The sequence below is a fragment of the Theobroma cacao genome, chromosome 1, assembly GCF_053813885.1.
Source record: "Theobroma cacao isolate CCN51 chromosome 1, ASM5381388v1, whole genome shotgun sequence".
Classification (NCBI taxonomy): Eukaryota; Viridiplantae; Streptophyta; class Magnoliopsida; order Malvales; family Malvaceae; genus Theobroma; species Theobroma cacao.
In genome coordinates, this window is record NC_142639.1 from 19,578,856 (window position 1) to 19,594,102 (window position 15,247).

The following is a 15,247-nucleotide window of genomic DNA, read 5'->3' on the forward strand; positions in this document are numbered from 1 at the left end:
AAAATTAAATAAAGAACATAAGAAAGCAAAAAATTTTAGGACACTTTTCTTATTTTTTAATATATTTAACAAAATATTGTAATTTGAAAAAAAAAATAATTGTTTTATCTTTTGTTTATACTTTTCAAATATAATTTTAATTATTAAATTTAAAAATAAGATAAAATAATTTTAAATAAATAGAGAAAATACACACTGATGTACCCGTGTTTATCACGTCTCAAACATGTGTAGTCAATCGAGACACTTGACACCAAACTTAACAAAAATGCCAACACAAGAAACTTTTCATTACAAAGTTAATTTAAATTTTGAAAATCAATAAATTACTTTATGAGATATAAAACCAAAATTATATGCCCAGATCACAAACATAATTTACAGTTAGGCTCTACTTAAGTTTGTACGTTATTTCACTTTCAAGTCAAAGCATTGATGCCGATTTAAGTTGGGCCAAGTTAGAATTAATTTGGTTTCGCGGCTTTCTGAATTTCAATTTATTGAGTTCCCAAAAAATAAAATAGAGTTCTGTGGAGAGTAAAACGAGCCTTTAGAGTCAGGTCCTACCGCGTTTGAGAGTTTGACAACATGTCCAAGACTAAGAGCCATCATCTAGTGGTGAGGGAGGGCGAGAAAGCCATGCTGCACACAGTCATTACCTTTCCATACAAACATAAATCTCCACCAAAAAAACAACGAGTTGATCAGAAATTTCTACGCAGATGATAACACAATTAAAGAATGTCAAGCCGATGTCATTTACAAAATTGAGGGTCAAGCATGAGTAGATGCTTGTCAACTAATAAGAGGAATGGATCAAAAAACAGCTCCATCCCAGTTCCTCCACATCCTTCTTCGGCCAACTACAACTATCCATCCTTCCACCTTCCATCAAAATGTAAGCAGGCACTTAAATCAACTTTAAATTCCTACTCTCCTGTGTTTACTTTCAAAGTAAGTGACAACTATGTAGAGCGCCTGATTTCAATTAAATGAAAGTCTGATCTCTGATATCAAACTCGAATCAAATTAATCTTCTTTCCACTTGTTCACATACCTGAGGAAAGCATTAGCAGGGTTTTCCCTTGGGGGCGCACGTACACGAGTCGATCTTCGAAGCACAGCCTCTTCCAAGGCAATCTTGTGAGCCAAATCCTTTGATCTCTTTTGGAGTTCCAAGCTGCATTAGACATAAAAAAAAAAAATCCAGTTTTACAACATCAATGAAGTAAAGCAGTGTAAGGAATGTCAGTATTTGCAGTTAATGTTAAAAAACTTGCACCCAAAATATATATGAGAAACTGTTAAAAGTATTATAGGTCTGAGCACACAAAGGAGTTATATCTTTCTTCATTGGAATTTTACTTATTGCCAATTGCAGCATCACACTGGCGCCATGTCAATGGTGCACAATGCTAGAAGGCTTGCAAGGATCAAGCACAAGTCAAAAATCCCTTAATGAATGTGACAGCTGAAGTCAAATGATAGCATCATACCACTTACAAAATAGCAGCACTACAGCATCACTCTCTTAATTATCACCATCTGATAGCAAACAGTTCAATGAACTGCTGAAAGTTTATAATTTATACATCATTTATTCACTTTATTCTAAAAGAAACGAACTTAGTATCATAAAAAATGAACTGCTGAAAGTTTGTAATTTATCCATCATTTATTCACTTTATTCTAAAAGAAACCAACTTAGTATCATAAAAAACATGCATGTTGTTATGATCCTAATATTTATAGGATCTGCAAATAAGATAAAGCTTAGATGGAGCACTCCAGTCAGGGGATATAGTGCCATGAGCTCATTTCCATGTTTAATGAAGATAACAATAGCATAGACATAACAATATAATAGAATGACAGAAACAAAGATAAACTTGTGCCGAAAGGTTAAAAACCAAAGTTCACAATCCCAAAGCAACAATTAAAATAATAATAACAATAATAACAACAACAACAAAGTTTCAGGCCTCATCATTAATATAAAAGGAAATTGGCCAGTAATTGTGAGGGGAAGAAACGATACTAAAACCAAAGAGCAATAGTAACATAAAATAGTTTCTAAAACAGGGTGTATTAAAGGAGTTCAAGTGCATTTGCTCTACAAGGACAACTAGAAGACCCTCTCACCATATCTTGCCGTAGAATTTTTCCAGCTGAATCTGAAGAGCTCTCTCTCTCTCACCCTTACGGTTCAGCGAGCCTATCAGTGCATCAACCTGTCCATTAAATATTGGTTAAAACTTAGGGAAGCATTCAAAAGGAATAGCATGTATAGAACCCATTCAAATACGATACCTCTTCTTTGGTACAATAATAGCCCCACTGCTTGGTATCAGAACTCTCAATAAATATCCTCCCATCTCGCCTAAACCACCAATACCTGTTATAGTCCCTGTCTTTACCTAAGGGACTAGTTCGAATGCTTCGTTTCTCCATCTCACGTTCAAAATATTCCCTCTGTTATATAAATAACGTTAACGAAAGAGAAACAAAACAAAACATAAAAATCACATCAAATAAGGAGTAAGGAGATGGACTGAACCCTCTGTTCCCTCTTTTCTTTACTCTTCCTCTCCTCTGCTTCCTTTTTATCACCACTTAGCTGTTTCTGTGCTTCCTTCTCACATGAATTTGTTACATTTTCTGCTTGGACTTTTGGATCCACATTTTGCTTCTCCTCTGTTTTCATTGATGGACAGTCTAATTGCCTCCTGCCGCAGTTAAAAAAGAAAAAAACTTTTTCTTCAAACTAAACATAACTTAGTGATGCACCTGACCATTTGGCTCAATGGTAGGTGCATGAACCCCCTGCTCAAAGAACTAGCCTTGAGTCCCCCCTTTACCCCAAAACTGTACTTGATGAAAAGGAAAAAAGAAAGGGATTAACTTCTTAGTAATAAATCCATGTATATTGAAATGAGCAATCCACACCTATTATAAAATGCATTGCTTTGCTGAGAGGAAATAACCTCTTCCACCATATCTCCGGTCTCTATGATGGGATTTCCATTTTCTGCAATATGTGGATTGCTTCCTGTGCTCTCCAGACTATTTTCCTTCACTAATCCATCAGCAACAGATTCACCTTTCAACTGTTCTTTTTCTTCTCTTCTCTTTCTAGCATATTCCAAAGCTTCCCCTCTTCGTATGGCTCCAAGCATCTGTCGCTGTTCAATATGCTCATCCAACTTCCCCCTAATAAGATCTGTTTCAAGGGCATGACTAACCAATTCACGCAAGACCAATAATTTAGCATTAGCGTCCAGAAGGCCATAATGCCCCCTCTTTATAGTGGTCATAGAAGAGCTTAATTCAGTAATGTTGATCATTTCCAAGAAATCACAGACATAATCTGTCCACGTGATGAGTGAAATCTGAAATAAAAGCAGTCAGAAGACAAACATCCAGCAACATCATAATGGGGCATGAGCAAGGGAAGTTCCACATGGGAGGAAAATAAAGAAATTTTCAAGCTGCAAAGAAAAAACAAGTTCATGTGGGCACAGGTATTAAATGCAAAATAAATTTCAGCAGTGAGATTCTGACCTTAGGCTTTCGCTTTCTCTTCTGTAAAGCAAATGAATATTCACCGTCGTCTTTTATAAGTAACCGAAGAAGAGCTGAATGTGTTTCAGCGATGAGAACCAAATTACTATCCTTGTGACAAATAGCATTTTCAAAATCTTCAAGAGAGAATGGCCATAAATGCAGCAGCCTACTAAATGAAGAACAAAAATCCCAAACCATCAAAAGATCACCAGTACAATCCATTGGAACATTGAAATCCCTTGAAGGAGAAGGGCGATCGGTAAAAAGAGGATCATCAGGACCAGGCTGCACCAACAGATCATCAATTGGATATTTGACAGGTTCTTCCTTAGGCTGATTATTTTCTGTAAATTGAAGTTAGAACCAAGAATCAGAACAAGTGAAAAACAACATGGTGGTACTCAAATGCCTGCGGAAAGCACGTATAATTCTCGCCAAACCCCAAATCTCAACCTCCAAACCCTTCCCCCCTAAGAGAGAGAGAGAGAGAGAACCCACAAGAAGAAGAAGTAAAAGCAAGAGGAAAAATGCACAAACAGAATAATTGAAAATCCTAGAGCAATAATTTCCATAACTGAATACAAGATACTTTGAAAAGAGCAATCATGTTTAACTTGCACTAAAAATAGCTTTAAATTTTAAAACTTTGACCTACCATCCTTACTGTTCTTCACTGCATCAGACTTCCCAGTTTCTACTTTCTTCCTTTTGGATTTCCCAGATTCGTCATTTACTTCCTGGATATCAAAAAATATGAGCTAAACATATTATCATAAAATGACATTCGCAAACTGATTACCATAAACCTGTAAAATTACCCCAACATTTTTTCCATTTCCATTTCCATTTTTCCTTTTCTTCATTTTGGCAACAAGTTGTCCATCTTGAAAGAAAAATCTGCTACGCAACTCCTGCGGAGGGTCAGTTGAGATACCATGTTTCTGTGCTAGTTTCTCATGAATCACCCAAGGAATACTTCGGCATGTGGACTCCCGAATAAAAGACTTCAAAATATTTCTGCTAAAGGGTGTTTTCTTCCATACCAGATCTTCACCAAGTACTATTGAATTTTCTGTTATTTTCTTATTTTTGTCAACCCATGCCACCTCATATTGTATTTTTTCAACACCATTCTCCACAACTTTTAACACTTTGCATGGATACAGACTACCATCCTTCCTTCCATACAAATTAGCACCCACAAACAAATCCTTCTGCAATTTTTTAGCTATTACATCAGCAAGATCTCTCAATGACAGCATACCTGCCAAAGCCACAGGTTATTAAATAGTGTTGCACAAGCATAGCTAAATCAAGGTTAAGGGAAAACTGGAAATGAGGACTAAAAATTAAAGAGGGATGGAAAACACTAAAAACTGAAAATACAAACAGAAGCAAAATTGCCGAAAGCTAAAAGAAAGTTTTGTAACAGCTATGCATAAAGCTCTTTCTTTCCTTTTTCCCCTTTTATATGACAGCCAAATATTTTCCTGTTCTCCCCAACATAAAATTAAGATCCCCTACACATTCATGACATGTCCACAATCATCTCATAAGCTCTGGATTACTTTTAGTACCATTCATTCACAAGCCTCTACCACTCAGTTTGTTTCAGTACTGATAATGTTATGGGCACATACAAAATATCCAGCAATAACAGATGCAAATCATCTGTATATGCCCTAAATCATGCATCGAGAATATGTCTATAGATCCTGTGTAAGAGAATTGTATAATCCAAAAATCATTTAAAATTCAATAAAGACAGTATAATAAAAAATGAATCAAGAAAATCTATTCCCATGGTTTTATTGCAGCATTTTGCCATTGATGAGAAGCTTGTAAAAGGCAAAAGATATTTGGTTGTAGTATATGCCATCAATGTAGTTCTTATAACTCATAATAGTCCAGTGCTTATTTGAAACTTCCACAAATTAATAGAATATGACCAACTGAAGTTGTCTTACAGATTATCAGCTTTAGTATATCTACTGTTTTAAAAATTATGGTGCAGTATTTTAAATTCAGTGCAGTACATCAGATCCTCCTCACCTGAAATGTAATAGCAGCCCCAACAAGTTATCTCATACCTTTTATGAATGATACAACATTTGCATCATGACAACCATTATCAAATCCTGTGTCTTTTTATTCCACCCTTTTCTACCTTCTGGGACATAAGATGCTAGACACAACCCAAGCTAAAATTCCGTTTGAAAAAGGTCAATTAAAAGAAAACATAGAAGCATAAGAACCATAAGCCCCTTTCAAAAGCAAATTAAGCATCCACCAAAGATGAAATTACAACACAGTGCCATACAACCCATTTAATTGAAATCCAGCGCTCTGATATATAACCAGAAGACTATAAGCAATTTTAGCAATTATGGCAGTTGAGTAATTTTGCACAGTTGAATTTTTCTAGCTGATTGGTTATAAATCTAGTAAACACTGTATTTATTTATTACTTAGGAATTTTTAGTTAGGGAATCTTCCTTATTATAGCTAGACTTTGAATTAACCTCACTATAACCAAGTCTTGATGAAAACAATCAGAAGAGGATGTTGAGGCTCAATTTGAATATTTTCTACAGAAACCTCCCAAAAATAAACTCATTCGGAGGGGTAGGGGTTAAGAAAATGATGAGTTAAATTGGTTGTGGATCTACAATACCTTAGAGGAATCATTCAGTCCACAGAGAAGGAATGTAAAGGAGGAATCATTCAGTTTACTGATTTAAAAGGACTACTGTGTACCCATCTCTTATGAGTGCTTGGATGGGGCTTGTTCAGAGAGATTCCATTTCAAAATGTGAGTTTTAATTTCATTCTTCATATACACCATTTGCCAAGTCAAATGGTGAACTTAATAAATTGCCTGCATTTGCACGGTTTATTATGAAGGGCCTCAAATTCAAACTTTAAATACAGGCTATACAGACAAATTTCATAATACACCTTGCTTTCTTTCCACATCACAACTGTTCGCCTTCTCTTGATCTGTGGCTCTCCTCTCAACCACCGTCTCTCCCATCACCATGTCCACCCTTACACTCTCTCTCTCTCTCTCTCTCTCTCTCTCTCTCACTTTATTTTATATTTTGCTGGATTATTTTAATTTTTTCAAATATTTAGGCTATTTTTAGTTTATTTTATATTAATTAGTACTTCACTTAATTTCCAAGTATTAGCTTATAGTTATAATTGGTATTTTGCATTTTATTAGGGTTTAGGGATTAGCTTATAAATATCCAAATTATTTTAGTTTCGATTACGCTTTGGATGATGAATATTGAAGATTTTGAGACATTGAATATAATTTTTTTTCTCCCTCTATTGATTCTTTTATAGTTTTCTCTCCTAGTTCTTCTATTCGTCCCCCAATTTCCCCTGCTTCTCCCTAATTGCTTCTCTCTATTTCTGATTTTCCCTCTAAGTTTTTATTATCATCATATTTTCCCAAACTTGCTCTTCATCACTGCCTTTCTTCTCATTGTTTTATGATTTTTTGTCTTTAGAATCAATTTTGATACTTGCAATCATGAGGTGTCATCAATTTGTGTCTTCATGATGCCAACAAAAACAATTTTGTTTTCCATTTGTTGATAATGGTATCAGATTTTAAATTTTTTACTCTGGGTTCTCTTTTATGGTTTCAGAGCTCATGCATTTTAAAATGCAAGCACTTCAAAATCCCTCATAATTTTCAAACCCCAAAAACCGTAGAGATTAAGGACTCACTCTCTTCTTTTTCTTCTTATTATTCTTTCTCTCATTTTCTTTCCATTTAATAACTTTTATCCAACTTGATATACCTTGAAAATCCTAATTTAAAATCCCAAACTTTGGTTTCAACCCTTAACCCCAAAATGCCAACAAATAGGAAAAAAGACCCTTGTTAACTTTCAAAGTTTTGGTATGTAAGCAAGAACATTGTAATTCTATTTTACAATATTTAGCTATTTGCAAACAGACAACAAAACAAATACTCCTATGCTAAGCCACAGTATATGTGAAACTCACAAAAGTTTGCAGTTTAAGGTGGTGATATCGCTGAAAGGAAAGAAACATTTTCTACCATCTAGCTAAACAGGAACCTTGAACAAAAACATCATGCTTTAATCTAGGTTTTATGCAAAGTAGAATGAATAAAGTTAATATCACAAAGCCAGCCACCACTTTGAAATATTTTTCTAAGACAGTTCTAAAGAAAAATATATAGCACCACTAAAGCATTTAATCCAACTGTCTCTTTAACACGTATTCAGGTTCACAAAACCTTTGAACAAAATCTCAAGCTCTCCAGTAAGCAAAAAAAAGTCACTCCCCCCCCCCCCCCCCCCCCTGCCCACAGAAAAAAAAAAAAACTTAAGACCCTTCTCTCAACTGTTAATAACCAGACAATCATGAAACTTTTTATTATCATCCCACACACAAAAAAAAGGCATTTTCCAATTTTACTTCTCATCAGAACTTCATTTTTGAACTGCACTGCCATAGCCATTGCTCTCTTTATAAAAGCTTCTAACATCTTAATCAAATCCTTAAACTCCTATTGGTTGTTAGAACTCCAATGTAATTTGTTCAATTAATTTGCAAATCATATACATATGAACAAGCATAGACATTATGAATCTAAGAGACAACAACATACAGATAATGACTTGGATAACAAAACTGAATTAGTGTTTAAATGTTTCCAAGACAACGAAACAAGGGCACACAGAAAAAGAAAAGTACAACAAAACCAGAAAAAAAAAGGAAATAAATGAATCAGCACTAAATGCATTTTTAAAACATGCAACCACATTTCTCTGTATCAATGTTTGAAACAATAATTAAAAAAGAAATGACAACAAAAAATACTACCAACATCACTCCCAAAACTTTGTAGTCATTAATTCAAGTAATTAGAACCACTATTTGCAATGATAATCGTATAAAAGAAACCCATAAAAGAGTAAAAAAAAATAGCACTCTAATATCATTTATCAACTAACAAGGCTTTATAAAGAGAGTTTACAATATAAGAAAGCAACAATTTTACCCAACATTGAACTCATATACCTTTTATTATTTAGACAAAACTCACAAGAAACAACAAATGTCCACAGATATATCAATATTTCAAGAAATATATGCAACAATTCATCAGATCACCAATTACTAATAGCTCAAATTTAAGAGTCACATGCCATTTCAAAGCTTACATTTTTAAATGTCAAGGTCTAAAACAACTAGGATATTAAAATGAGAAACATTCTAAAAACTAAATCTAGTAAAAACTAAAAATTTCCAGGCCCGATTGATATTACAAAGAAATACATTAGTTAAAACTTATCTATACAGTATATCCAAACAAATCCACAGAAGATGCATTCTGGTATGGATAAACTACTTGTTGCTACAAGATTGCCAAGTTGATTGCTGGGATCACTGAATGTCAAACCAATTTCACCTATGTGCTAAGGGGCCCAGGACTTCAATCAACTATGTGCTACCAATACAATCCACTTAAGTTGTAAAACACATTAAAAAAATCTGAATGGCTCAGGACTTAGATGTAACTCCAGAATCAGCTATGTATACCTCCAATTCCATGAATCTATTTATTAATTCACTAGAGGAATGTATTAAATATCATTTTACTATATGATATCCACTGCCATCAGTGACCTCATGAGGAAAAAATAAAAAGAACTACTAAAGCCTCAGTCAGCAAAGTGGTTAATTAGTTCTTACTAAATTGGATAATACACAACGCAGGTGCCACTAGCTCATTGGGTAGCTCTTGAACCTTTCGAGTCGCATGTTTTTCTGACACCAAAGCCTCTTCATAAGTCATGTTAGATTTTCCAGTATATTTGCACATCCAAACTCTCTGACGATAAAAATTTATCCGGTTCAGATACTTTCTGATCCATGTTAAGGAAACAAACATGCAATAACATCCCACCTGGCAGCTGACAAGCTTGGTAAAAGAAAAAAACTTAAGAGGAAAAAAAAAAGCGATATGTTTATCTTTAGTAAGTTTCTGGTCATTAAAAAAGAGAAAGCCTCCAGTCTTTATAGAGTACATACAGATAGAGTAGTGAGGGGTTAAGGAATCTAATAGAATTCACAAAGAGAAACTCAAAAAGCATGATATATTTTTTTTTCTTCTCAGTTGGGTAAGGCAGGAAGATTCAAACACCTTAAACTATGATTAGTTTTGCAAAAACCAGACAGAGGATATTATAAAACCCAAGAAACAATTATAATGATAATTTCTTTGAAGTACTTTAACTTAGGATACTGATAATCCCGAAAGATCTCTTTCGTGAATCGAACTTGGTATACAAGCTCATACGGTTCCAAATCCTTTGGTGGCTCTGCTAAACCAAAAGGCTTCCTCTTGAAGAAAGGCATTTTCCAAACTGCCTCCTGCAACAAATGAACCAAGAACTCGTTATAAGAGATATATGAGTGACTGTTGCCAAAGTCAACTGACACTCATGCACAATGCAGTAACAATAACAGCCAACACGATTTTTACTTTTCTCCATGGTAAAAGTACTTACCCTTAGATACAAAACAAATTTAGAATATGGTAAGTCCTAACCCTTGACCAAACACCCACAAATAATTTCAAACTAAAGTGTATCTTATTGTTTCGAAATAATTAAAAGAAAAGCCTTAGGCAATGTTGCTCTCAAAATTTTCTTTAAAAAATTAAAAAATAATAATAATAAAAAGAAGAAAATGTTGTAAATCAGAATCTTCTATGATAACTAAGAAAAGAAAAAATAAACATTCCTAATGATTTTGAATTACAAGCAATGCGGTGTGATGATGGAAATGTATCCCTGTAACTGCTAAGCCTTCAACTAAGCACCAAAATATTGCTCCATTTTTAATTGAAAACCAAAAACTTGGTTCAATTTTCAGCTTTCTTTCATTCCTTTCTCTCAGAATCCAAACAGAACCATAAGAGAAAGCAAAAACACCCAACAACTTAAAAGTCAGAAACCCTAAAACTTACACCTTGCAGATTTAAAAAAAATTAAAAGTATTCAATGGGCACAAACACGAAGAAAGAAATTTCTTACCAAACAATGTAATCGGATGAGAAAATGCGCATTAAAAATCGATGAATCCCCAATCAAATCCAAAAGAAAAAATCGAAGAAAAAACAACAAAATCGCCCAGAATAGAACAAAAACTCAGATTCCCGCCACAACAAAAAATGAATAAATAGTAAAAAAATATTGCGTGCAAAAATCAGTCGAAAATAACAAAGATAAAGTTAAAGATTGAGGACTTACAGGGAATGTAGTGAGCAATGCGGTCACCCGCTTTGAGTTTCTTGCGGGGTTTTTTTCTTTTTTTTGGTGTATTTTTAATACGTCGAAAGAGAACAGAAAGTTCTCACGTTTTCTCTTGCTACTCCCTCTCCCCGTCAGGGTCGTCCCTCGTCGTGGGAAATATTTATAGATATATATATATATATATTTATATTTACTAATACGCCCCCGGTTTGCGGGATCCATTTTCTTTTTTCTTTTTTTTTTATTTCAATGTTTATGTGTACGACGAATTTGTTTCCTGGACGTTATCACCTAATTTTAACGTTCATTAATTTTATAATTATAAATCTTCAACTCGAATTAAATTTTATTTATTTGAAATATTTTAAATAATTTTTATTTATTTATTATGAATTAGAATTTTATAATTATATTTAATTTTTATTTATTTATTATGAGTTAGAATTTTATAATTATATTTAAACCATATCAGAATTCTACAACAACTTTCATGAAATCAAAATTTTATCTTTTTATATAATTAATTAAGTATTTATTTTAAAATTTATCATTTATCAAATTTTTTATTTTCTATTCAATCTACTGTTTTGTCCACTTCCTTTTTCACCCTAGATGAAAATTCCTTCCAATGTACTCACCCATAACCTTTTTTATGTTAGAATTGGCTATGTAAATCGAGTTTGGAGGATCGGTTCATGGACAACCTATGGCAACCACATGCAGTAAAAATCTTTGTTGTATTTCATTCAACATGTGATCATGTGATTATATAATAATTAAAATTCTTCAAAATATTTAAATTTTATATAATATTTAAAATGACAAAAAAAAAATTTAAGATGGACATGACATATTCTAGCATTAGATCAAGCCTAATATCATCATAGTCGTATTAGGCATTTTATCATGTATAACTATGCACCTCTCCATGATAGTTAACGTTTGGACGAAATAGTGTTATGTTGTTAAGCCACTGTTTCAGAATTTTATCAAGATGTGCCCACTTGGATCTAGGCCCAAAAGCTTTAGACTCGCACCGGCATAGGTCAGGCTTCTTAGAATTCTTTTAAAACAAATTTTTGCTTAAATCTCTTTGAAGAACGTATATGGATTGGATCTGGAAATTGGCTTTTCCTCGAGCTAAGTGTTGGTTTCAAGTGAGAGAAGGCGGTGAATAGTATTTTTAAAGGAAATTTCGAAGTTTTAAGTTTAAATGAAAGGAAAGTGAAGAATTGAGGTGACAAAAGTAAATGAAGAAGAAGAAGAAGAGAGTTCAGAAAGGTTGAGGGAAATGGACAATGTGAATTGTTTACAGTGGTTTAATTTTCTTTGATCTACATTTACCATCTTGACAATTTTTATAAAGGATTTTAAATATTAACTTTACTGAACTAGTGTAGTTCACAATCCCCATCACAAAGTGGGCTATCCCAAACTCAAAACCTCAAATTACAAACTCAAATAGTGTTTCCCACACCAATATCACGAGTTTACAACTCATAAAAATGTGTAATTGACCACTTCCCAAATCTAGATACACCAATATAGGTCAAATTCACAAGAACAGACAAGAATAAAGCATTATAATTTTAAAAGCAATGATGAATTTAGGACGGAGGCAACTACCCCCATTCAAGTCTTAAAACAATTTTATAGTATAATAATAATATAATTCTTGAAAAAGTTTTTAAATTATTTAAAAAATTTTAAATGAATCTTTATTCTTCTATTACGTTTAATCAAGCTTTTAATATTTTATTTTGAGTTAAATAAATCATTTGATTAATAATTAATTAATTGGTGGCGTTAGATATTTTATAATGTAATGTGATTACATGTAATGTGATTGCAAGCAAAATAACATTACAATATTAGGTATACAAGCAAAATAATGATTAAAATGCAGAGAAGAGAATATTACAGTGTTTGGTTTATAAGTACTTTACTGGGAATGTAATGTTAATTTTCAAAATTATCCCTATTTATAAAAATATAAAATTAATATACTTGTATTTTTTACTGTTAATTTTTATATAATATCATCTTTCAAATATACTTTTAATGTCATACATTTTATTTTCATTTTTTATTATAATCTTATATATTTTATTTTTATTTCTTTAGTATAATTTTTTATATTATATATTTTACTTTAATTTCTTTTACTTATATTATATAAATTTTAATTTCTTATATTTTAAATTCAAGTGTCTTAGTTAGAATAGCTACCTGAGCGGATAATGCCAAAAAAGCATCTACAGTATGAATTCAAACTACTATCCTATGCATTGATCGCTCCACTAGCCACTGATAGTTTTTTGTAGCCATCTCTTCCAACAAATTATATGCTTCATTAATCGATTTAGCCATCAAAGCTCTTTCCGTTGTGGCATCAATGGTGGTTTGAACATGCCCACTCAAACCATTGTAGAAAGTTTGCACCTAAAGCCACTTTGGAAAACCATGATGAGGGCAATGTCTAAGTAATTCTTTGTATCTTTCTCGAGCTTCGTACAATGATTCTAAATCTTTCTACATGAATGATGTAATATCATTCCTCGTTTTTGTTGTCTTAGTCAGAGGAAAGAACTTAGTAAGAAACTTTTGAGCAAGATCATTCCATGTTGTTATTGAACTAGTGGGGAGCGCATTCAACCATGCTTTAACTTTTTCCCTTAATGAAAAAGAAAAAAGCCTCAAACGAATTACATCATCTGTGACACCATTATGTTTAAAAGTGTCACAAACCTCCAATAAGTTTGCTATATGGTCATTGGGATCATCATTTGGAAGGCCCCAAAATTGAACTAAGGTTTGAATCATGGTGATAATACTGGCTTGATCTCTAAATTGTTTGCTTGAATAGCTGGCCTTCGAATGCTTGATGGAATTTCTTGTACTAGAGGAATAGCATAATTCCTTAAGCAACGATTGTCAACTACTACGCATTTTTGGATTTGCTGTTCGCCGTGTTGATAAGCCATTCTATTTATTAGAGTAACACCTTGTTGATTTTCTCATCAAAGTTTACGAAATGTTCTCTCAATTTTTAAATCACACAGGATAATCTCCAAGTTGTTTGCTCTTCTCACACAATGACTGAACACCTGCAAAACAAAGAAATAAAACTTAAATTAGGACTAATCGGTGGAATTTTAAAATTAGCAAATAATAAAGAAAACACAATCCCTAGCAACGGCGATAAAAACTTGTTGTCGAATTTTGCACACACAAGTATACGTATCGAACAAATAATATAGTGGTGAAGTAAAGTATCGTTCCCACAGAGATTTATTCTTAAATCTTTATTAAGTACTAAAATTTATGATAAATTAATCTTATTTAAGTAACTAAAATTTTCAAAAATTAATTAAAACAAAATTAAAAGAAGCACTAAGTTAACTAATAGAAATTAAAATTAGTGGAAAGGGCAATAGACTAAAACTTAGGATTTTTGGTTCATTCGACACTTCATCTGATACTCATAGGTGGTTTTACTAACCTATAATCCAAAGCTATGTATACGTCTCTGTCGAGATGCTTGCGCAAATACATAATTTAATTGGATCACTATATGTTTATAGGAATCAATTAAATAAAGTTCATTAAGCTAGTGTTCTAATTTGGCTATGTATGGCAATTAGAATATGTTTACTCGAATCGCGAATAGATCACCTAAGTGACGTGAACATACACTATTCAAATCTTAGTCCAATTTAAAATCTCTCTTTCGAGTCTCAATTAGATTCACAAATCAATTAATTGTTGGTCAAACAATCAAAAGCATTAAGAAACATATTTAAATAAGCAAAACTATACCCATTCATAGTAAATAAAAGAGAAACAAATATTTAGATTACATGTTGAAATCTACCACAATCCTAGAAAGATAATTTAGCTCATAATAACTAATAAAAATAACATCCAAAGAAATTTAGCAATGAATCCAAATCAAAGAAAATAAAAGAAACACAAAAAATAGAGAAAGAAACTAATTATTGAAGCTTTAAGATCTCAATTCTGTCTCAAATTCTCTTGTTTTTTTGCTTTGTTCTTGACACCTCTTTTTCAAAGCAATTGCTTGCTGCCTCTCCCTTAAAACATTTGAAAAAAGTCCCTTAAATAGGCTCCAAATAATCTAGTTTTTAAAATCTCATCAAATTTTTATTTTTGAAAATTACCCAACGCTGCGGCCATGATTTTTTGGTGCTGTGGTGCTCTAGCCTTGGAAAAATGTATGATGTGCTTCCTTTCACTAGTGCTGCAACCTTGTTCTCCTTAATACAGCAGCCTTGGCTTCCTCGACACTACAGCCTTGAGTAACTCAAGGCCGCGGTCTTCCTCCACTTGTTGCCTTGTGTAGAACTGCAGCAGTC

The 15,247-nt window shown here is 32.9% G+C and overlaps 1 protein-coding gene and 1 non-coding gene across 4 annotated transcripts; one reads left to right on the forward strand and one right to left on the reverse strand.

The window, feature by feature from the left end:
* Positions 1–700: 700 nt before the first annotated feature.
* On the reverse strand, positions 701–11,016 carry LOC18612869 (DDT domain-containing protein). Of its 3 annotated transcripts, XM_007049839.3 has the most exons (12): positions 10,869–11,016; positions 9,860–9,987; positions 9,307–9,527; positions 4,383–4,828; positions 4,220–4,301; positions 3,562–3,908; positions 2,947–3,389; positions 2,558–2,726; positions 2,311–2,472; positions 2,143–2,231; positions 1,058–1,180; positions 701–885 (listed from the first exon to the last, which is right to left on the reverse strand). In XM_007049839.3, exons 2-12 carry the CDS (start codon positions 9,970–9,972, stop codon positions 870–872), a joined length of 2,211 nt encoding a protein of 736 aa, XP_007049901.3. In that variant the 5' UTR covers positions 9,973–9,987; positions 10,869–11,016; the 3' UTR covers positions 701–869. The 3 variants fall into 3 exon arrangements, with proteins under 3 accessions (XP_007049901.3, XP_017979731.2, XP_017979716.2); XM_018124242.2 differs by having other exon boundaries at positions 701–1,180; positions 9,307–9,479; XM_018124227.2 differs by having other exon boundaries at positions 701–1,180.
* Positions 11,017–13,329: 2,313 nt separating this feature from the next.
* LOC148764630 (small nucleolar RNA R71) lies at positions 13,330–13,435 on the forward strand. The gene has a single exon (XR_016024296.1). It is a non-coding gene; the product is annotated as a small nucleolar RNA R71 (small nucleolar RNA).
* Positions 13,436–15,247: the final 1,812 nt, after the last annotated feature.